We start from the raw sequence: 23,607 nt of genomic DNA, 5'->3' as shown, positions 1-23,607 counted from the left end.
TTATTTTAGTTATTTTTATAAAATATTTTATTAATCATGCACCAAGTATGGAATATGTTGCTTAGTATATCCAAAAACACAATATAGTTAAATTTAAATAATTTAAACCTAAGATCTTAATTCACTCAAGCTGATCGACCGATATTCCCTTGTAAAATAAGAAGTAAAGAAGTAAACGTATCAAAAAGGGTTAGCGACATAACAAGTATTCTGTAGTTTTGAAATTCATGCAGTACTCATCAGGTACAGTGTACGCGCGAAAAAAAAATGTGGGACAGTTCTACAGCTCCCGTTCTAGTCGGCCGAATGACAAAATTCAAATTGCGTTCTTAATGTCTCGAAAGCGCGACTTAGGATATATATTAGATTTATATATAGCACTATTCTAACATAGGTATTTTGAATCAAAATCGGACTTTTTCTGAAATAACATACCAATTTTTTACATATTTTGATTCTACGACTCAAATTATGCCAGACTGCGAAGCTTTGTAAAAATCGTACGAGCAGTTTTTAAAAAATTAGCTCTCAAAATTTTAGCTCCTCAATGTTAATTGAATTTGGCATATATTTATTAATGTCTCTTTTTTGATTAAACGTTTTTGATTTTTCCTTTCGCATTTCGAAATTTAGGTTCATTCCAAATAAAATTCATTCATTTTTTGTGTTTTATTTTTTAATTTAAATTTTTAACAATTTTTAACAATTTTTCTTAAAAAAATGTTGAATTATAACCTATAAAATTTTTACCATCATCATAAAGTAGGTGTGGTTCTAAGCATACCTGCAAAAAATTAGAGTTTTTTATTCAAAATTTTCTAAGATATACACGAATTTACATATTTTTGTGTTTTCAAATTTGGCATCTTTCTTTTGAGCGATAATAATGCCAAATGTGGTTTATGGATTTTTGTTACAGTGAATTGCCCCAACTATTTTTACCCTTAAATTTCAAATACATTTTTACGGAGAATTAATTATATAATTGTTTTTCCCTCAGTGATGCGTAATAAATATTTATTAATACTATATGAAAAGCTATTTTTTTAAAGTTATAAATGATATTATTCACATTTTTAATTTTTTAAAAATTTCTTTCTCTCTTCCGTTTTTTTTTAAATATTTGTAAGAGTACATTTTTACTTTCGCCGTGTTATCGTCTGCTAATTTACTTTGCATTTAAATTGAATTGTCCAAAATTGAAAAAGTTCGTTTGATGTTTATTTTCACAATGTTTTTAGGAAAACAGGACGTTGAAAGTTTGGGGTCATGTCCCAGCTTTAAAAAAATATATATATAAATATAAATTTATACATAAATTCTCCTAAAGAATGTTTTAAGTAGTAATTTTTCTCGTGTTGTAGATTATATAAAAACATGTTCTTTAATATAGAAATTATTAGGCTCAAAAACTCTAAATAATACGATTTAGATTGTTTGCACCCAATATAAAAATTGGGCCATTCCGTGGTACAGGATAAGCGCTGCTGGAGAGGTTTAATTCTTTCTCATTAAAAAAAATCTAATTCAAATATTTATCCTTTGGACTCTGCCTTAAAACTTTATTTATAGTTAACATGTCTAGAAAATGAAAAGCTATCTTCATCTGAAACGCATTTGATGCAACGAATATTTTAAAAAATTTGAAAAGAATGCAAAATTTATGGAAGTGTAACAATCGAAAAATGTTAATTTTGTGTCAGCACTGAAAACAAATGTAGAAGTAAAAAGAAAATTAGGGGGGGTAAAAAGTATAAATTTAAAGGGAATCTACCAGCGACCAAGCGGTAAAGTCGCTGAACACTGGTAATTCGGTTCGAGGTTTGAATCCCGGAACTGGCTGGCTCCATAGGCGTTTTCGTGGTTTTCCCCATGTGTAACGTGTATACGAGACAGTTTCCCTTAGAAAGCCCTCCACGAAGGCATCCCTTCCCTTAGGCAGATAGCCCCAGTGTGCTTTGCTGTAATTAAATAAGTAAACCAATCAAAGGGAAAACAATTGGATGGTTCAAAGAGAAAACATTAGGATGTGCACACCAGAAAATAACAGCAATTGAGTTAGTACTAACGGAAAAGACAAAAACCATATCATTGCAGATTGAAGAGCGCTTGGTTTTCGATTATATGTTTGTATAAATTTAAATTGCGTTATAGAACATCATATAATCATAAATGGAGAATCCCATGGTTTCTTAGTCTAATTATTTGAATATTCAGGAATTTATCGAGTGATGTATGTGGATTTCACCTAAAGACGTTTTCCCTCTTGATGAAACCAGTCTTTCCTTTCATCTCATGCCTTAAAATGCTTAGCTCCTAAAGACAGATAAAGGCTCAGACCAAGTACTGATAAAATGGATTGAATTGGATTATTAAGTTACGGCAAAGCAGGGCTATCTGCCGTAAAACTTCGTGAAGAACTTTCTAAGAAAAACCAGATGGCATACACGTTATAAGAGAAAAAACATGAAAGCGCCCATGCAACCAGCCTGTTTTCGAACCCCGGAGCGAACTACCAGTATTCAGAGACTTTACCGCTCGGCAGTTGCTGGCTTTATGGAATGGAAAGCGATAACTTTATTTAAAATGGATGTCAGAAAGGCCAAGATGTTCCGAAAAGTTGGATGCTTTTTAATATACTTGCAGAATGCCTGAAGAAAACGAGCAAGCCATTAAGAAGAAAAAAATAAATTTTTGCATAAAATTTAGTATTTTTTTTAAATTTAAAACTTTTTAATCTTAGGATATTTGATTCTTGCGATTTCAACAATAAAATATTTGAGTAAAATATGAATAACATTTTAAGAAACTAAATGTAGGATAATAAATTTTTGTAAAGCAATGAACATAATGTCAAAGCTATTTAACGCAATATATGCAAGACATCCTAAGTTAAAGTGTCGGTTATACATCTTTCTCATTTATATATCTTTTCTGAACGGAACATTGATAGGCGTGTTAACTGTGCTTTACTGTATTTTCTCTTTTACTATATTCAGTTTTCAGATGCATCTTAGTCTGGGACACAAAGTATTCTTACGAAAGAAACGCAATTCAAATAAATAAAATAAAATCTTGGAAAATTTATACTAATAAATATATTTAAAATGCGAGGTCGAATAAAAAAAAGTAAATTTGAAGAGACAATGCAACACAAGCAATTAAAATAAAAGTCTAAAAATTTAAAAATTATCTAAAATAATAACTGAGACAAAAATATAAAGAAATTATGAAGGAAACTATTTGCAAAAATAAAATAAAATAAAATAAACGATGCACCTTATATTTAAACTACCGGTTCGAATGGGTAAACAAAAATTTTTTAAGCAGTTATGCGAAAGAAACCATGCAACTTAAATAATTAAAATGAAATTCGAAATGAAAAAAAAATTAAAATAATAACAAAAATATAATATAAAGGACATTAATTGAAAGAAAGAACGTTGTGATTTTTCCCCTCTCAACGGAAAAAGGAAAATAGGTTGCCATATATTAAGAAGTTCGCCAAGTGAACTCTTCTTGGCTCAAACTGAAAAAAAAGTGCCAGCATAAAGTTGTGAATTTCTCCGTAAATTTCGCACCAAATTTTACAAAATTTCATATTTAAGCATAATTTGAGTCGTAGAATCGAAGTATATAAAATTGGTATGTTATTTCAGAAAAAGTCCGAATTTGTGTCAAAATACCTATGTTAAAATGAGGCTATGTATAAATCTAATATGTATCATAAGTTGCGCTTTCAAGACATAAAAAAACGCAATTTGAATTTTGTCAATCGGCCCAGTAGAACGGAAGATATAGAAGTGTCCCACAATTTTTTTTTTTTGTCCGCACTGTACATGAATGATAAGAAACTAAAACCCATCCATTATTGAAATAAATTCAATAGCAAGGAATATGTATAATTTTTATTTGGAATAGGAAGAGAGGAAAAGGAATTAGAGTAATTAACAGAATATTTTATTTACAGGATTCTTCCTGAAACAAAAGTATACTCATGGCTGCAAATGCGAAAACAATTTGCAAAAAAATCGAAAGCTGTATTAATTACGTAATTAATTTTTGGATTTTTATCTCTTTACATTAATATGCTACATTCGGTTATATTGAATCAATCGAAACACCTTTTTTTTCCTCGTAGCTACAGAAACTGAAAATATTTTTATTAGTTCAAAAGGGCTTTGTCACTGAAGGACTATTGTTTTTGATTTGCGAGTTTGCTTTGAATCACTATAAATGTCCGTTTCACTTTTCAAATTGTTGCCATCAAATGTTAGAGTCCTGCATTATGTTTGAAGAAATTAAGTAATGAAAAATCTGCATAAATGTATGTATATTTCTAGCACTGTGATAAAACAACGGTACATAGAGAGATGGAATTTTAAATGACGTAATCCTCCTACAAATATGGGCATGTGGAAGACCAAATTTGAAATTTGGAATTGGTTTTATTATCGATTTCATATTTTGTGAAACTTTAACGAATTTTTGATTAACAAACTCAAGGATATCAAAGCGAGCAATGGCAACACTCTATGACGAGGAAAGAAACCTTTTTATCTCCAACGGGCGCGGAACTGTGTATCGGAAATTCTAAAGATATGCTCATTTTTAAATTATTTTGCGACATTGCTTCTAAACTGAATTTTATGCTTTAAATGCAAAGAACATGATACTTAATAAATAAAGGTAACACACAAAACGTTAGAAAAACGCCCCTTTGGACGTAATTTGAAATCTGAAACCTTTAAGATTTTTTTATAATTTATTTTAGTATAAAACTAAAAGTAGTTTCTACGAAGTCGTGTCTTAGAAATATTTGGTAGTTAAAAAAAAAGGGCTAATAAAGTTCATATTTTGCAATTAAAATGGAATTCTTGGAGTTTGACGGCGGTTAATCTTCCAGCAAGTGTGCACATTGCCAATATATTAATACCAATATCACCAAAATATGAAATGCAATCTCATTTGTTTTTAAACCCGGTATGTATAAACACTTGCTGCGTGCGTAGCAGAATTTGCTCGTTATGGAGCATGTGTGGCATGTAAGTGAGTGGCATAACATTTAATGGTACTTTCCTTTGACTTAACAGGACAGATGAAAACATTTGTGACAAACTATGGCACATGCAAAAACAGGATGAGGCAGACAGAGGTTAGCTTGATTATGGTAACGCTGCTGCGTCATATATATCAAGTTCACGTGACATTATAGTATATCTGTCGGCAACTGAGTACGAGTCGATGCACTGCTATATAGCGGATGATTTCCGGGGATAGAATCTCACACTTTGATGGACTCTTACTGTCGTTCGCCTCTTCGACAGCTACATTCATATCAGCATTCCGTGCCTTAGGTTAACTGTAGCTATCGGCAGTGTGGAGGGGTTGTAAAACCACGATGCGATAGTTACGGTTACAAGCACGACGATAGCTACAAGAATAACCACATAATCTGCTTTCTACTTAACACTTCTCATCCTTTTCACCATTTTAGACTCAAGAGGGAATGCAAACATTTTCCCAACATTTTCCCTTGCAGAACTGGAAAAAAAAATATGCATTGTTTAAAATTCAATGTCGAGTAGATTCATACATTTTCTACGTTTTTTAATGTCAAGATTCTCTTTAAGATATTGGTGGGCATTTCTGTTGTAGACACATACTTAATGTCAATTTCTTCTTTGCCATGCAACTCTCTGAAGTAAAGAAAACGAGTATCAGTGTATTTTATTCTAGGATGAGGCACGAGAGTTTTCACTAAATACTCATTTTTCAACACAGATGGTTCTGGTATCTTTTACGAAAAACTTAGTTCTCTTATAAGCAAACGCAAGTCCACAGCTTCTTTTGAAATTTCGGTTAACTCTATGCATTCTTCTTCAGTACTTGGTAGCATGACAATTTTAGCTTTTGCCATTCCCAAGAAATCGGACATCCTCCTTAACTGAAATAACCTAACGTCCTACTGCACCCACCTCACATCGAGATGTTCATACAAATTCGGTTGCTAAAATATTACTCTTGTAATGGTTTCTTTACAAAAATAATTCTTTAGATGTCGCTAAGAAAGTTCCAGCCCATTCATAGATGGAATTAATGAAAATTCAGTGCGACTCTAAAGCAAAATCCAGTGACGTAGATATCCCCGAATTTTACAAATATCTGCCTACTGGTTCCCATAAAGTCGCAAATTTTGATCCATGCTTAGTAGTACATAAGTATGAACAATTTTTCTCATTTATGAAAAGGAACAAATCCCCAACGAGATCCAAGTTAACGTAAATTCATCTGAATTGTGAAAATAGCTAGTGCAAGCAGCTTGTTTCCATACATATCTAAAAACCAATTGCTGGGAAAAGATTTCAGGGGCATCAGGTAAGAAACATTAGGTATCGATATACTACTAAGATTTCATTCTGTTTTATGAAACATTGTATGTGTTTCATCTCTTAATAAATAATTTAAGTATAAAAATGGCTTTTTTCTTCTATGCGGCCAATACTATTTTAAAATCATGGTTATTTAACCCTCCTAATGTACTGAGTTTACACGCCTGTTTTAAAGGAAAGAAAAATTGCCAAAATAAAATTATTGAATCTTTAATAGTGTATTAGAACATGTGCATGATCCGTGCTCTGTAAAAGCACTTAGATGTTTACAATATTTTACAGAAGACATTAAAATTATATATAATTAATTAGCTATACTTTGAGCTACAAAAATTTATTCGCCTTTTTATTTGAAATATTATATGGAATAACGAAACTATCATCCATTTAATAATCCATATCACTTTAATAATTAAATTGGCATTAGTATTAAAAACATATTCAAAATAACCATAAGATAACTCTGAAAGTTTTAAGATTTTAACAATCTGCGGTCAATCCAAGCAATCAGTTTTCTAAGATGGCTTTACAGAACGTTTTGTGGTTTTTATAATTAGCGTTTTGTGTTTTTGCGTTATTTATTAAATATCACGTTTCTTAGCGCTTACGTCACATAAAATTCGATTCAAGAGAAAAATTGTAAAATATTAAAAATACCATATCTTTAGAAATTCCGATGGACGCAGTCTCACGCACTGGAGATAAAAATGGTTTTTCCGTACTGTGTTGTCACTGCTTGGTTTAAAATTGTTGTGTTTGTCAATAAAAAGTTCGTTAAAGGTTTACAGAATACGGAATGGGTAATAATGCAAATTCAAAATTCGTTTTTCCAGATACCCATGTTCCGGTAGAGGTCTACGTTATTCAAAATTTGACGGCTATAGTTGCTGTTTTTAATCACAATGAGAGAAACGTGCATACATTCATGCAGGTTCTTCATTAGTTAATTTCTTGAAATATAACACAGGATGATGATATTTGGTGGCAACATTTGAAAAGTGATATGCCGTTCGTAGTGATTCATCGCAAAATGCCATTTCGAGACTAATATCTCATTCGGGACTAACATTCCTTTTGGACTAAAAATATTAAGTAAATCTCAGTACTTAACAATACTGATATTTTTTTTAATTTCATACAGATTTTGTGTTTGATTACGACATTATTTTGTTAAGTGCACTTTTAGATGAGTACAGTTCCACAAGGTCTGTTGAATACTGTGGTAAAGTCTATGAAATTAATATGTGAGGAGTGCATATCTGTCCGAGGTTACCATACACAATATTAAAAACAAAAATGTTTTCCACAAGAAGTGACTTAATTTTTTTCATCATTTTCATCTTTCCATAAATTTCGTTTTATTTCCTATATTTTATGAATAATCAACTGTCAAATATTGTAATTTATGTTAACTAATGCTTTTGTACAAATTTCTATTAATAATATTGAAGTATCATTTCCGTTTTATTTATGTCATTATCCTTTAATTTTGATGAGCTGTGTTCTACAGTGCAAAAGTTACATTCAGTACTACACTACAGTGCTAAAGTTACATAAGTTACAGTCTAGCATATGAAATGTAAATTAAGGTGGGTTGGAGCATCGTGCTTTTTACAGATGAGTCCAGATTCAACCTGGTCACTGATTCTCGGCGTACCTATACCTGGAGAGAACCTTGATGGTGATACCATCGTTTACTCATCAGGGAAAAGGATCGTTATGGTGGTGGAAGTGTAACGGTTTTTCTTATGATTATGTTGAATTGCCGGATAACTCTGGAAGTGCTTGAAAAAGGTTCTATGACTGCTATGAGGTAAATAGAGGAGATCTTAGTGCCCTATGTTCAATTTTAAAGGATGTTGTTAGTCCTGGATTTTTGTTAATGGAAGAAAACGCTCGCTTAGCTAGTTGACGATTTCCTGACAAGTAAAGATGCTTGCCACGATTAGTCAAACATACCTCTTGATCCTAACCCTGAAGAACATGCCTGGAACGCTCCCTGAAGGGCAATTTCATCTCCCTATTTCCTTCCGTGAATCAAGAAACAGCTTTGCTGCAGAAGTGAGATCGACCTTTGACTGCTACATGTACTTCTCAACTGCCTCCTATCCAGTATGACGTTTTGAGCTTGCAGACTTTACCTCTAGAAGTTATGAAACACTGTGATTGGAACATGAATATTTCTTCATCAATTTTCCCAAAGCTTTTCCATTAAAATTCCATTTCATATAATTTCAAATCATATTCAGCTACTAATATACATAAGGAAATATAGCGAAATCCGGACAGTTGGTTAGTTCCCATGTATTTCATTAAAATATTATTTTCATATTGCACCTTTAATTTTTCTTCATCAAATCTTGCTAAAGTTTATTCTACAATTTCTGGATCCGAAAAAGCTTCGATATTTTTACCAAACTAGTGCGGTTTTTTCAGCAAACTTCTTTACCTGCTCTTCGTATTTTCAGAAATGTAAATCTGCGTTCTTTCGAAACGTTGATCTTAAATTTCGCTTTTTCAACATCTGCTCTCTGTGTATCGGTTATATCGGAATTCCTTTCAGCCTCCGAACTTTCTTGACAAGGAAGAGTTTCAATAAATTCCTCATCATTAGCTGTTGAAATTTACGATGCTGTTTCAGTTTAAGGCAGTTCCAAAAATCGAACATCACAACTCTGTGTTACTTCACGGATTCCAGGTTTCCACAGACGATGCGCTTTCTCTTCTTTTGAAAATCCAATAAGAGTATATTCTTATCTTTTGGGGAAAATTTTGCTTTTCCTCTTCAAATTAGTTAATGCAAATAACTTTACTTCCTGTTATTCGGAAATGAGCTACAGAACTACAATTGAGTTTTTTAGACCACATTTCTTCAGACGTTTTGGATCTGCGTTTTGAATATGGTTGCGTATATGAGCGGCTGTTGATATCATTTCTGCGTATAAGCTTTGGGGTAATTTTGACTTCAACATACACCTGGCTATTTTAAGTAAGATATGGTTGGCGCGTTTTGCAAATTTGTTTGTGTCATATGCTCTCGATTGAGAATGGCGTATAATGATCTCATTTTCGGAAAGATTGGTGTAATTTAGGTCGTTTGAATTCTTTGGAATTATCAATGGGCAGAAGTTTTAGTTGCTTCTCTGTCTGGTTTTTCAGCTCACAATTTGGTTCACCAGCGGCCGAGCGGTAAAAGTCTCTGAACGGTAAAGTTCAGAAACCAGCGGTAAATTTGGCGGTAAATTTATCACTCAACAGTAAATTTGGCCTTCCAGAGGCCGAGCGGTTAAGTAGTTGCGGCTTAGATTCGATTACAAGCGGACGGGCGGACGTTTTCATCGTTTTCTTCATGTGTTATGTGTATACGAGACAGTTTCCTTTAGAAGGTTCTTCGCGAAGACGTTCCTTCCCTTACGCAGATAGCCCTAGTGTGCTTTGCCATAATCTCAATAAACCAAACCAAACCAGCTGATAATTTGTGTTTTTTTTAATGCTTGAAGGGCATTTGACCGTTTTCGTAGTATACAGCGATTTTTAGGTACGTATCATCTATAAATGAAGTATTTTAAAAGCCAAAAGAAGTGACTTTCATGGGATTGCACATATAGGTGCGCATAAATTCAAGACAGATTTGTTCCGTGTGCTTCTTTTGAGTGTGATAACCTAGATTGTTGGTATTTTGTACAAGTTTCACAAAATAAAAGTTCATTATTACACTTTGGAATCGTTAGACCATGTATCACAATTTTGGAATAAAATATTTTTAAATCAGATAATGTTACGTGACCACACCTTTCGTGTGATAGTTTCAGTTAATTGTTTTGAGTATTTGCATAAAGGAAATGTTCCGGTTAGACTTGAAACTTTCCTCTGCCGATGTTCCGGCTTGATTAGAAACAAACTTTCCTCTGCCTCGGAATGGCAACAGTGAGAATTTGACTTACACCTGTTATGACGCAGCTAGAACGCTGCTCATGAGATGTAACATAAGATTTGATTCTAGATTCTAAATCAGATTAATTTTAGTATTTTAATAAATGCCTTTAAAACTAGATTGAGTATTTGATCATAGAATTATAACTGAACCACCGCTTGCAGAAATTTAGAAGATTCATAGTTAGATGCGTAGGCAGCGCCATTCGTTGATTCGATTAATGTACTACATTAGTGCGTACATAAACGAGAAATAAAAGTTTCCTAAATTGTGGTAACACTAAAAATGCGTCAGAGAGTTAAGTAATGCATATGTGACTTCGCTTCGATAAGAATTTAATAGTTTTTTCCCAAATTTCCAGTGTATATCTCACGGGAATGAATTTAATTAATTACCTTAATTTATTTCTTAAATGAAAGCTGAAATCCAAGTCAAAACAACTGTATAGCTGTATTATTAATCACATATACAGACATGTATTGGATATGCATTTTCGTTCTTGTAACTTTGATAAATCATTAATAACAAGGTAACGTTATTTACATATATGTTTTTATGAATTTAAGTATACTGCATAAATCCTTGATTTAACATTTCTGTTGACAACAGTAAAGCAAAACATCACAACATCACAATGCAAAATGATGTTGAATTACAAAAATGTAACGCATATCGTAATATTTGTAAACAGCCCATATAGAAATGGAATCCTAGATTTTGGTAAAATGGCGCATTTTCTGGATAATTTGGTAGGCATTTGAATACAAAAGCAAGCGCTTTCGTTATTCGAAACTTAATCGTTGCTTTAAAAGTCAGACATTTAAAAGAAAAGATAACATTTTCTTTTGCTATATGAGGGTATTGCTATTCTATGAGCATTAAAGTGCAAGAAAAATCCAAAATAAATTTTGATAGTCTTTTTTGATATTATTGGTCTTTATTATTACATAACTTATCTTTCTTAGATATTTATAATTATGCGACTTAGGTCATTGAAACCATCACTGTTTCAGTAAATTAAGTTGGCGAGGTGTATCGCCAAACGAGTTTCAGAGAAGACGTATGATATTTTAGCGATATATTATTAAATATTTGCTTTTTCGTTCATAAAGAGAGAGAATTAATGAATAATATTCAGTAGAAGATATTGTGCATACATCCTTGTTTACTACGCATATCCACTACTTCTTCTAATTTCATATCTTGATAATATGTGCTCCAAATCCCCAAATTTTCCACGCAGATTTGAAACCTAAAGTAACCGCAGTCGTTATTTTTAGAATATTTCCAGCAAAATCCTCCCATCTGGGGAAATGTATCGTATTATTAGGTTATCTCTCGGTCTGTTATTTGGTTAAATCGAATCTTGGAATCGTAATTTGTAAGGATAATCTGAGTTAGAGACAAACCAGATAACTTTAAACGATGCTTATTAGCAACAGCCTAAATGTTCTGGATGCCTATTAGCAACAGTAATAGTATTACTTTCTTAGCATTATGCATCTTCATATTCCCAGAATAGGCTTTTAATAAATGTTTTTCTCTAAAACAGTTGAATTAAGAAATGCTGGTAGTGTTGGCTTGCGTTTAGAATACGAATATTTTCACATGTCTCAATTCCATTTAAGAACTTAATTTTAAATTAAGATCTATTAATACTCAATGTTAGTGTAGTATTTTCATTATTTGGCACTGATTCTAACCTTACTATTTATTATTTATCATTATTTGTATAAGTAATTATTGTATGATTTTGATTAATTAGATTTAACTGCTGAATTTGCAGTTCATAGGAGGGGCAAGATGTTGGGAGTTCACAGTGCGCGCCGTTGGGTGGTCCTCCGGGCGTCCTGTCTCAGGAGTGATACGATTACTTAACATAAGCATTGGGATAAGGAAGATGTTAAGCCTAATAATTTCGTATCTAATATAATTATAGTTTAAAAACACTGTACAATATTTTAAATAAAATTTGTATGTGTGTTAATAACGAGGGAATTAATCCCTTTACTTTAGATTTATACTTAGACAGAAAAACGACGAACAGTAATATTTTAGAACCATCGCGGGAGGTGTTCGAAAGTACTCCCATTGATACTGGAGCATACATGACACCTACGCGACATGGAGTCTAGCGAAACGTTTTAAGATACCTACCATTTCGCGGATCATAGCTGCAGGGATACAGATTCGTGCTACCTATTCCATTTCAGAAGTTAGTGATATATTATAAAGAATGGCCTTTCATAGCAACACATAGAAAATAATCCAGAGGAAATAAATCAGGTGATCTTAGAGGCCATGCAATGTTACCGCCATCCTCAAACCAACAATTATTCTAACAAATTTAATGAATGTATAATGCGATGTTTCTTTTGGATAATAATTTTCGATTGATTTCTTTACAAATAGAATATATTTTTAACTTCATACATGTGATCTGCTATTGTAAGCTACAGAGCATGCATGTTTCCATATCTCATTTGTTAATATTAACTAAATATGTTACAATACTTTTTTTCTGTTTAAGGATATTACTATATTCTTATGTTCCCAGAAGTCATAGAAAGAAGAAAATCCTAATTTATCCTTTCTTTACATTAAATTAAACTTCCAAATTTAAATTGATAAGGATTTTTAACTTTTGCACTATGTCCAATTAGCTCGAACGCTTGGCGCATTTAAGGATTTGTTTATATTTTCCGTGAGCCAGCATATTGTAAGTTCAAATACATCTGGTTTATCTCACTGAAATAAATGTTTCATTCATTTGTAATTAAGATAATTCTGTTATTATTAAACTTTTTACATGTAACATAATTATTTTACGTTATTGTATTAGTATATAAGAAATTTTATATAAATTATTTATTTACATAATTATTTATAGTAATTATGTAAATAAAATTATTATATTTTGAAGTTATTTATAAATGTTAAATTAGCTTTTTTTACCACGCACTTAAAAAGTGCTTCATTGTGAATGTACTTATCAGCAATCAATGTGTGTTATATTTTTTGGCTATATATAATGGAATCGATTTATTTTCTGCTTCTACGTAATGATTATATATATATATTACGTTTCACAATTATTGCTTTCTTTCTCGTTTCAATATAATTTTTTAAATTTATAATTTTTATTTAGTTTTCATATTTTGCGCTTTTTACAGTTTGATTGGCATTTTTAATCACTATTACTTTCTGTCTGCTGTTAATTATCTGCTGTTCTATTTACTACTGCTATTATTATTATTACAACTACTTATTTAAAGAAATAAGAACTGAAAGTTAAATGCATTGAAAACTTTGCTTGTTATATTTGCTATGAGATTGATGGAGATCTATTGAATACAAATCTTGCTTTGACTTATTCGATTGGCTTTCTAGCTGAGAGGAACTTAGCTACAAAATCACCTTATCCAGACGAAATTCTGTCAAGACGACACATCTTCGAGGGGGGAACTTGTTCGGAGATATGTGTCCTTGCGTAAGACGGGGCTTAAAGGGCATTAGAAGTTGTTCAAAGTGATTTATTTTTTAGGATGATCTTTAAGTATTACTTGACGTTGTCCCCGAATATATCGGATAATATTTTCATCTCTGCTTATTAGAATCCCACAGCTTGGCAACGACCTAGATTTCTTTCCGTTTCTAATTAAATATATTTACACGTTCAGGAATGCTGAATCAGTACATTTCACTTCTTTAGTCTTTGATAACTGCATATGCCTGAAACTTTCGCGTTGTTCACAGCAGAAACAACTCTCTGGATTATCTCATTTTCCACGTCAAGAATGATGTTCATATCTTAATTTGTAAAATAATAATCAGAAATGAATTTATTTGACTGCCTTTTTTAATGCATTGGATATTGTTCGTATACGTATTTACGCGTTGCTAAAACAGACAATAAAGATAATTTATAGTATTTAATGCGAATGACAGCAAATATTTGCGTTCAGATCGCTATAGAGTTCATTTTGTGAGTCACTTTTCTGTCTGCGCATATGTTTGATATGCATAATTTTTTTGTTATGTAAAGCAATCATATGTAAATGTGTACTTGTACATACATGTAACCAATCAACACGAAAATGTAAATTACAGACAAATTAAATTATGAATTTAGAATTTTACATATAAAACTCAGTATGTATTAGTTAAAAATATTTTCATTAAAAGGCCAAACATTTTGATTTCCTGCGTAAAAACGGCCAGTGCAGTGAATTAAGACTTTAATCCTTATAACATTTCTCTAGACTACATTGCTGGACCATTTAATTTGTTGCGAGTGATGACCATAATACTCAACAATCGTGTAATGTAACACAATAGTCCGTATCAGAAATGCATTATTCTGTTGATAATGAGGCTTCAGACAACTACAGATCGGCACAGAGACGTATTAGCATATTAACTTCGCGTTTGTTCTCGAGTGTAAAGCTACAGATATTAAAGTACTGAAACATATAACGTAGCTCAGCTAGAACAAAATCATATTCCTTCACAGGTACAATAAAAAGCATAGTAACTCTATTAAGTACAATAATGACAAAAGTTAAACCATAAACAATTTACGAATACTTACGAATAAGTTCAATGGTAACTGTTGCATGCAAAGGCATACTCAAATTGCTGTTCCATGCGGTGCATGTATAATGGGACCACTGGTCTTCTCTTGCTAACGAGGAAATGGTAAGAGTTGATCCGTTAACGAATATATTAGGATATGAAGATTCTTTGACGGTTAGGCGTGTTCCAGTCCAAGTCAGTAATGGATCAGGCTCACCTTAAAGGAAATAAGGCAATTTGCTTCAGTTTATAAGTGTATGTTGAACTGAAGAATTAATAAACTTTAAGGTGCAGGTCAAATCACTGAACAAATTTTAAATGCAATATTTCTAATTTACAAGCATTTTAATCATAATAAAAGTGTTAAACTGCGCAGCAGTGTAATACTTATCATTAAAAAATTCAAATTCCAAAAATTAAATTTAAAAATTCAAATAAAATTCAAATTCAGTACATTTTAAGCATACACACTCGAAGTTAAAGCTAAAGAGTTCATGGAGCTTAATTAAATAGTCTCTGCATAAACGTTGAGGTGAGATGATATTTTATTTAGCTTTTACAATTATTTGGTTGGCCAGAATGAAACTATTTTATTATCTGCTTTGCCATAATACTATTTTATTTTCAGATAATAAATTATGTAATTCAGCTTTCGTACTTAAAATAAAACAGTTTCAATTAAACGTTTTATCAATATAGATTATCTATTTCACGACCATCTAATTCACATGCCCTCATTTGTATTCTGAATCTCCTTTGCAAACTGCATTCGAGACTCCAGTTTGCAAATTTGAAAAGTTATAGATGCCAGACAAATTATATTTTAATTAAAAGAAGCTCTTTACATTCGTAGTTGCGTAAATTTTACCGTCTTCCTCCGGTCAAAAATCTTTATTCTCTCGCGGCGAGTCGTAATGATTTTGCAAGCTTTTCATGTTCACAACTTACAGTTCTACGCATAGATATGGGTGCTATCTTTTTCATCCACCTACGCCTCTGAGCTACTCTCATTTATAATTTATATAATTTTTCAAACAAATGATAGGTGAGCGACTTGTTTTTATTTAAATAAAGGTTTATATGCATAAAAACAACAAAAGGTTTTACTGCTGCTTCGTCAGCTACAGTGCAGTCTTGCTATTTCCTTATTCTTTGTTTTTCATCTGTGAGTGGAATTAGGCATTCAGTTATTTCTACTCCATCTAAAGTTTCTTTGCGGTGCATGTTTATCTCTCATTTCTGTGATCGGTTCCTTAGTCATCGTTCTCATGATTCACAATCGAAAGATTTATACATTATAGGCACACAGAACCCATTATCATATCATGCTGTTGAATGACTAGAATGGCGTTACTGTGCGCGATAATTTAAATTCGAAAGACACAACTAATTGCTTTTTTTTTTAAACCTTTCTTCGAAAAATCTTTGGTTAGTGTGTAATCAGTTTGAAGAAATATCGGTACTTTCGGTATATCTGACGGCTCTGGCATTTCGCGTAGTGTACTAAGTAGTCTCATCTAGATGTATTATGGCATTTTTTTTTTTCTATTTTCTCCTTGCTCACGAGCGGCCGAGCAATAAAACCGCTGAACACTGGTAGTTCCGACCTGGGTTCGACTGTAGGCGAACGGACTGGCTGCATGGGCGTTTTCGTGGTTTTTCCATGTGTTACGTATATACGAGCCCATTTCCTTTAACAATTATTCCGCGAAGGCATCCCTTCCTTTAAGGAGAACCCTAGCATGCTTTGCCGTAATAAACTAAACCAAATCAAAAAATCCTCAATTTTTCTTACCCTTTCTCAGATACGAAGCAGATAATTTCAGCGCCCATTCATAAGCTGCTTTGACATCAAACATCATCGATTATTATTTCTGGATTTTCTCTTTGATATGAAACGTTATGTAATCATGTTTTTCTATAGCCATTGAATGATCAAGTGCAGAACAAACGTCTGATTATAATAATGATTTTTCTGCTGAGTTTTTTAGATAAGGGAAATTTTCCTTTTTTGGGGGGCCCACCAGCGGCCGAGCGGTAAAGTCGCCGAACACTGGTAGTTCGGCCCGAGGTTCGAATCCCGCGAACGGGCTAGCTGCATGGGCATTTTCGTGGTTTTCCTCATGTGTAATATGTAAAGAAGAAAGTTCTCCACGAAGGCATCTCTCGCCTTAGGCAGATAGCCCTAGTGTGCTTTGCCATAATTTAATACACCACACCACCTTTTTGGGGAAATGATTATAAAATAAAGAAATAAAAATAACCTAGCCTAGTTTCTATTTCTTTGCACTTGTAACAATAAATGATTCTATTAGACCTTTTAGACAAAATATTATTTATATTTCTTGTGTTTCGCATTAGCCAGGCTTAAACATATATCTAATGTTTCGATCTTCCTAAAGCAAAATACAAGAAACATAAACACTCTAATGCCCGAGTTCCCAATCTTATGCTGCGGGCACCATGGGCGCCGATCGTTTAACTTATGCCCGCCGCTGTGCGATCCCAATAAAAATGTTTTAGATTTCAATAAAATTCTATGTGAAGGTTTTCACATTTTTAATGAAATAGAAATTGCGTCCAACACAGACACCAACACAAAGCGAAGTGTGACCTATCTCTTTTTTTATGTGCTTGTATTATTAACTCTAACTGACTATAAATTAGCCTTGTAAATGTAAATGGTGCCCGCTCTCTAGTATGTGCTCTTACGGAACAAAAAAGTTGGGGACCCTTGCTCTAATGTTTCTTCACCTCTAGAGCGTCATTACAAATTATTTATTAGCACTTAAAAAATACGTTCCCCGAAGAAAGTTCGAAATGGTCGATTCATTCCATTCTTATTACATATGAATTAGAAAGGTTAGCTAGCTATATTTTGATGACTTTTTTATCATGGATTTACATTTATTTATTTAGAATAAAAATATCATTTCATAATTTCTGAATACTTCTTTTTAGTTATTCGTCCATCAAAATTACACATAAATAATCTCCAGAACTTCAACATCAAAGTGTTCGGAATAGTGATTCAATTTCTCATATAAAACATTTATCAAATATGCAGTCATGATTTTATTTGCCTAAAAGATTTCTGTTTAGAAAATCTCATTAGGTTACAGTCTCTGGCTAATTACTAAATTCTTGTTTAAATATTTCATCAAATGAGTTTCTTTCAAATATAATTTACTTTTAATCTAGTAATGGATTTTAATTTTTTGCCATATTCTTAAATTATTTTGTTTTTGTAAGTATAATTATAACTAATAATCAAGTAAATTCTAATTTACTGCATTTTCTAATTGTTCTTTACTCTTTTTGATAAAATGCGCTTCCTTTGAATCAAGCTTTGACAAGCTTTTGCTACATTGTTTGCATTTTATATGCTAATGATTAACATTTTATTTGTCAATATTATACATATCTTAGCTTATTAAAACTAATTAAGACTCAAGTGCAATTCCCAATTTGCATTGTAAGCATTTTTATGTATATGCTATTTAGATCTTCACTCGAAATATGTAATCCAAATAACTAAAATCCCTTCTTTTACTAAATTATATTGTAATCCAAATTGATTCTCTTATTGATTATATTAATTAAACCGATTGCTGCATGAAATAGTCACTTGACAAAAAATAGTTATTTAATATAGTTCAGGCAATACTGAAAATCACCACTTGCACTTTGCAGATGAAAATCAATCTGCTATAACGAATTACCACACAAGTTTATCGGGAAAATAAATTATAAAACTATTTAATAGTTTTAAAGTACGTTATTTTATTTTTACATAGAAATACCGTTCAGTAAAACTCAAGAGAGAAAATTCAGTACTCCCAATTTACATTATGTCTCAAGGAAAATTAGGTTTATTAGTCTCAGCCACACTGTTAATTATTTAACTTGATAAAGTTCCATGAACATTTTGAAGCTGTAGATAAAATTACCGGTTGGACAATTTTTTGAAGAACGAATATAAATAATTTTATTAATATATTTTGCTATTTCATTTGTTTCTTAAACTGAAGATTTTAGATTAGTTATTTGAAATAAAACTTTATAACTGAAATTCTAAATCTTATAAAGAAATTTAACAGAAGCCTTACTGTTAAGTTTTGCTGCTGCTACCGAATTAGACATGAATTATTAAAAAAATATAAATCCTGACTGTCAATTAAATGATAGCATTCTTATAATAACATCATTTAATTGACAGTTTGCTAGTATCGAAAAAAGTATCATAGACCAATTACTGGCCTGTTAGGCTCTTAATTCCTTATTTTCTAATATATGTAATTTAAATTTGAAGTCTATAAATATCTTAAATTTATTGTTTATCAAGGAAGCAAACATCTTATTTGCAGGAATTCCTAACTATGTTGCTCAATTATATTTTTGATAATTATTATATTTAAGGAATTTCTTTAATACAATTTTCTTTAAGGAATTTTATCATTAAGGTTTTTTAATCTTTTGTTTTCTTTTGAACTGGTGTATAAATATATCTATGTTTTGATCAGGAACTTTTTCTTATACTTATGAATAGGCTTATCATTATAACATAAACCGAGATAATTTTGAGCAAATTCTCCCAACAGAGAATAAAATTTACTAAGATAACTGGCAATGATTGAAAAATCTGAATAAAGAAGTTATCTAAACCCGGACAATAACTGCTTTAATCGGGGGGGGGGATTTTGGGCAAAATCTCCCAACAATTAAAAACCTACCAGGATAAGTGTCAATGACTGAAAAATCTAAATAAATGAGTTGTACAAACCAGGATAATAATTGCATAAACAGGAACAAATTTGAGCAAATTCTCCCAATGAAGCATGAAATCTACTAGGATACGTGCCAATGATCGAAAACTCTAATAAAGACGTTTTTGAAAAAAATTAGAGATTTAAAAGAATATCTTAATTACTCAAATTAATATATTATTAAGAAGTTAATAGTATTTATCGTTAACGTGAACTTCGTACAAAAGTTCTTATCAGTACAGCTTATATTTCATTTTTCCAGTCTTTTCACTCTTTTTTCATAATGCATTTTTAATTTATTAGGAAATATATACTTCCTTTAAGAAATTTTAGAAATTAAATCAATTTAACGTACAGTATAAAATAAAACGATAACTCGCAATATGAACTTAACATGTCGCAACTATAATGTGGCCTGTGTAAGTCCCTGTGTTACCAACACTTAATGAAATAAACTATCTAAAAAATGATGTAAATGAAAAATATCTGAAAGCTTTCAGATTTTATGTTACGCCCAAAGAGGCATTTTTTTAAAGTTTTGTGTGTTGCCTTTATATATTATATATCATCTTCTTCGCACGCAAACCATAAAATTCAGTTTAAAAGCAATATCCCAAAATATTTAAAAACAGCATAAACTTAGAATTTCCGATACACAATCTCGCGCGTTGGAGATACTTTTTTTTACACTCGTGCAGTGTTGCCATAACTCTTTCTGAAATTATAGAGTTTGTTAATCAACAATTCGTTTAAATTTTACAAAATACGAAACAGATAATAAAACAAATTTCAAATTCCAAATCAGGGCTTCCAGATGCCCATATTCGAGTGGAGGATAGATTATTCAAAAATTGATGTCTCTAGCGACCGTCGTTGCTTCACAGTGCGAGAAACATACATTCATCCAGATGTTTCATTACTTAATTTTTTTAAATAGAATGTAGGGCTCTAATATTCTGTGGCAACAATTTGATACGTGAAACGCCGTTTTATAGTGGACGACGCAATATGCCAAAACGAAATTAATAGCCCTTTTGGGCAAATTGCCCCTTTGGGCTAAAAATATCTGGATCTCATACGATACATGCTGTTATATATTCTAGGGAAAATGTCTTGATGTGAGTATAAACCATCTGAATTCATTTAGTCACTAGGAAAAACAACTAGGCAGCATTGAATGTATTTAGATCTATATACGAAATATATAAATTGACAAGAGTAAGTGCAACAGAGGGGATACTTGAAATACTAAACAGCCCTTTCTCCAGAGGCTGCACAATTTTTACTTTTAAAAATTCGCCACTTTCAAAATTTTACGAAATAACCCAAACAAAATTACAAACTCGCCGGGACGCTGAGAGTACATCATCAAACGGGTAAAGTCCCAGTCAGAGCGAAGCGTCTGTTAAGCCTGCTTATGAAGAACTGTAAATAAAAAATTACAGTACAGTTGTGTGGTTCTAGTTTTGGATTAATGAAAGCATATTTTGCAAAACAAAGAACAGAATGTGAATTTTAATATACTGCAGACGTTTCAAATAAAAATTCTTAGTTTCTTTATTGACTTGTATGCAAGTAACGAAAGAAAGTGAATACCAAAGTATTTGGATCTAAAATAAAATAAAACGTATTAGTTTATTTGCCATTATAGTAGATGTTGTTCCACTAGCATTAAAAATTCAAATATGCTCTCAGTTTACAAAGAAATTAACTTACCTCCAATACTTTCACATGTCAGCTGAAGCATTGATCCCAACCTATAAGGACCTATGACTCCTTCTATTTTTCGACGTTCCTGATCATAGATGACAACAACTTTAGGCGGAACTGAAAATAATGAAACCGAAAATTAAAAGTTTTAGTAGTAATACTTAATCTACTCAATCAATAAATTTAATAACCAGGCTCTATAATTTGCCTACATTTTGCACAGCTATGTTATCATAATAATTAAACGATAGTTTACATTATACTTTTTGAACTTGCATGATGTTGATAATGTAAATGTTAAAAAAATAATCTCACGCGGAAATTTTTCTTTGGGAAATTAAATTAAGATCCGCTACTTCGATAATATTACAGCACTTTTTATTTAATTACACTGCAGTATTTAAACGGCACATGATGCTCTACATAAAGAATACTTATAACTTCTCACATATTACACAAAACAAAATTAAGTGGAATTTTATAGAAAAAAGTAATATATAAAAATTAAAGTCAGTTCCTACTTAGGTAAATAAAAAAAAATATTTTAGTTACTTTTCAGTAACATTATTAAACTTTTTTCGTTTCTAATTTATGAAGCTGATGGCGGTCCATAATTATTCATTCTATACATCTCTTGTAATGCTTCAATATTGCAAGGAACTTTTACAGTGAGTTTCGAGCTGTCCAGTTCTTCAATTAATTGTCCATGTAAAGATTTCACACGACTTAAGGTGACATATGCTTGACCTACTTGAAAAAGTGTTTGTCCTAGATATATAACAGCATAATCTACAGTGCTACCTTGCATCTTATGTACTGTTGTTGCCTATGATAGTATTAATGGTAGCATTCTTCGTTCAGCAGTACCATAGCTGCGTTTGGAGGGGAATTGCACTGATATTTTTTTTTTCTTGTTAAAGAAACACAATAAGTTCCCCATGTACCACATAGTATCCCATGGGGCTTACAGAAGTTAGTATGAAACACAATACAAAATAAACAGAAGAAAAAACTGACTTAAAATTAAGGATGATTACAAAGTTTCACAATGAATTGACAAAAAGTGTTAAAAGCACTTCTCTCGGAAATAAATTAATAAAATTCTGAAGGCCAGTTAATATTAAAATTTTTCAGTTCCGGTTTCAAGACCTTTCTTTCGTTCTTATATTTAGGACATAGAAGAAGCACATGTTCAACATTTTCCTCTCCACCGAGGCTATAATCACAGACAGATACGGAGATCAACTTAAATCTGTTCAAATAACTTTTGAAATTTCCATGGACACAAACTATAAATTAAAATTGGATTAAATTATAGTTTGTGAAGAAGTGATGACATGACAATCTAATCTTGATAGAAGGGGAAAATGTTTTAGTTAAGCTCCCTTTATTTGAATTAATGAATTCGTGGTTCCACGACTCCACAATACTTTCATACATGACCTTCTTATAAAAGGCATTAGGAATATTGACAAAAGTGTCCATTTCTCGCTTAGTCGCAGCCTTAGCAAGGAAATCGGCTCTTCGTTCCCAACAACACATGTATGACCACGAACAAATGAAAATGCAACCGAAATATTTTTATCTTTTAGGTTTTTCAGTTCTTTCTGAATCTCGATACAGATATTATTAGAAGAAATAATACATTTTAAGATCTCCAAGGATGAAAGGGAAATCAGTACAAATGAGATAGTCTGAAACAGCACCATTTTGTTCAGAGACCCATTTGATGGCGAAGTTTAAGTACAAAAGTTCAGCTATAAAAACGATACATTCATCTCTAATTCTAAATTGGAAGTGCTCAAATTCAAGACCATTTTTGAAGACAACAAATGCGAGACCAATCGGAGCTTATGTTTTTCTTTCTCTAATCGTTGCTTGCGTTGCGTTGAGGTTTCTTTTCGCGTTTGTGAAGCAAGGGACATTTTAAAGGGTTATATTTTAAACATATATTATTATCACTTTAACATAGAAATATGGGGAGAACTTTCGTTACATAATGGGACATTACATCCGCTTCATCCAACTCTATAAAACTATAATTCTTTAATTCCATATACTTTAAAAATCTTTAGAAATCTGTGTTACTTTTGTCACTTATTATCGTTAAATATTACAATCCCATTTATCACAGTCATATACTATTATTTATAAGTTGTTATAAGATTAATTTTTTACAGCTTGTGAGAATACCTCATAAATGGTCATTACTTGTAAGTCTTATAGTATA

General features: G+C 31.7%; 1 protein-coding gene across 2 annotated transcripts in view; it reads right to left on the bottom strand.

Moving 5' to 3' along the window:
- The window catches only part of LOC118202118 (hemicentin-2-like), a 228,657-nt gene that overhangs the window by 105,992 nt on the left and 99,058 nt on the right, over positions 1 to 23,607 (bottom strand). For both annotated transcript variants that reach the window (XM_085812393.1, XM_085812394.1), the window contains exons 3-4: positions 21,384 to 21,494; positions 14,918 to 15,118 (exon numbers count right to left, since the gene is read on the bottom strand). In XM_085812393.1, coding sequence (XP_085668519.1) covers positions 14,918 to 15,118; positions 21,384 to 21,494 — 312 coding nt within the window. The remainder of the gene's footprint in view (positions 1 to 14,917; positions 15,119 to 21,383; positions 21,495 to 23,607) is intronic.

Source organism: Stegodyphus dumicola, chromosome 3, assembly GCF_044657685.1.
Source record: "Stegodyphus dumicola isolate Sdum_Otavi_A_Nest chromosome 3, ASM4465768v1".
Taxonomy (NCBI): domain Eukaryota; kingdom Metazoa; phylum Arthropoda; class Arachnida; order Araneae; family Eresidae; genus Stegodyphus; species Stegodyphus dumicola.
This window is presented reverse-complemented; position numbering and strand designations above follow the sequence as displayed.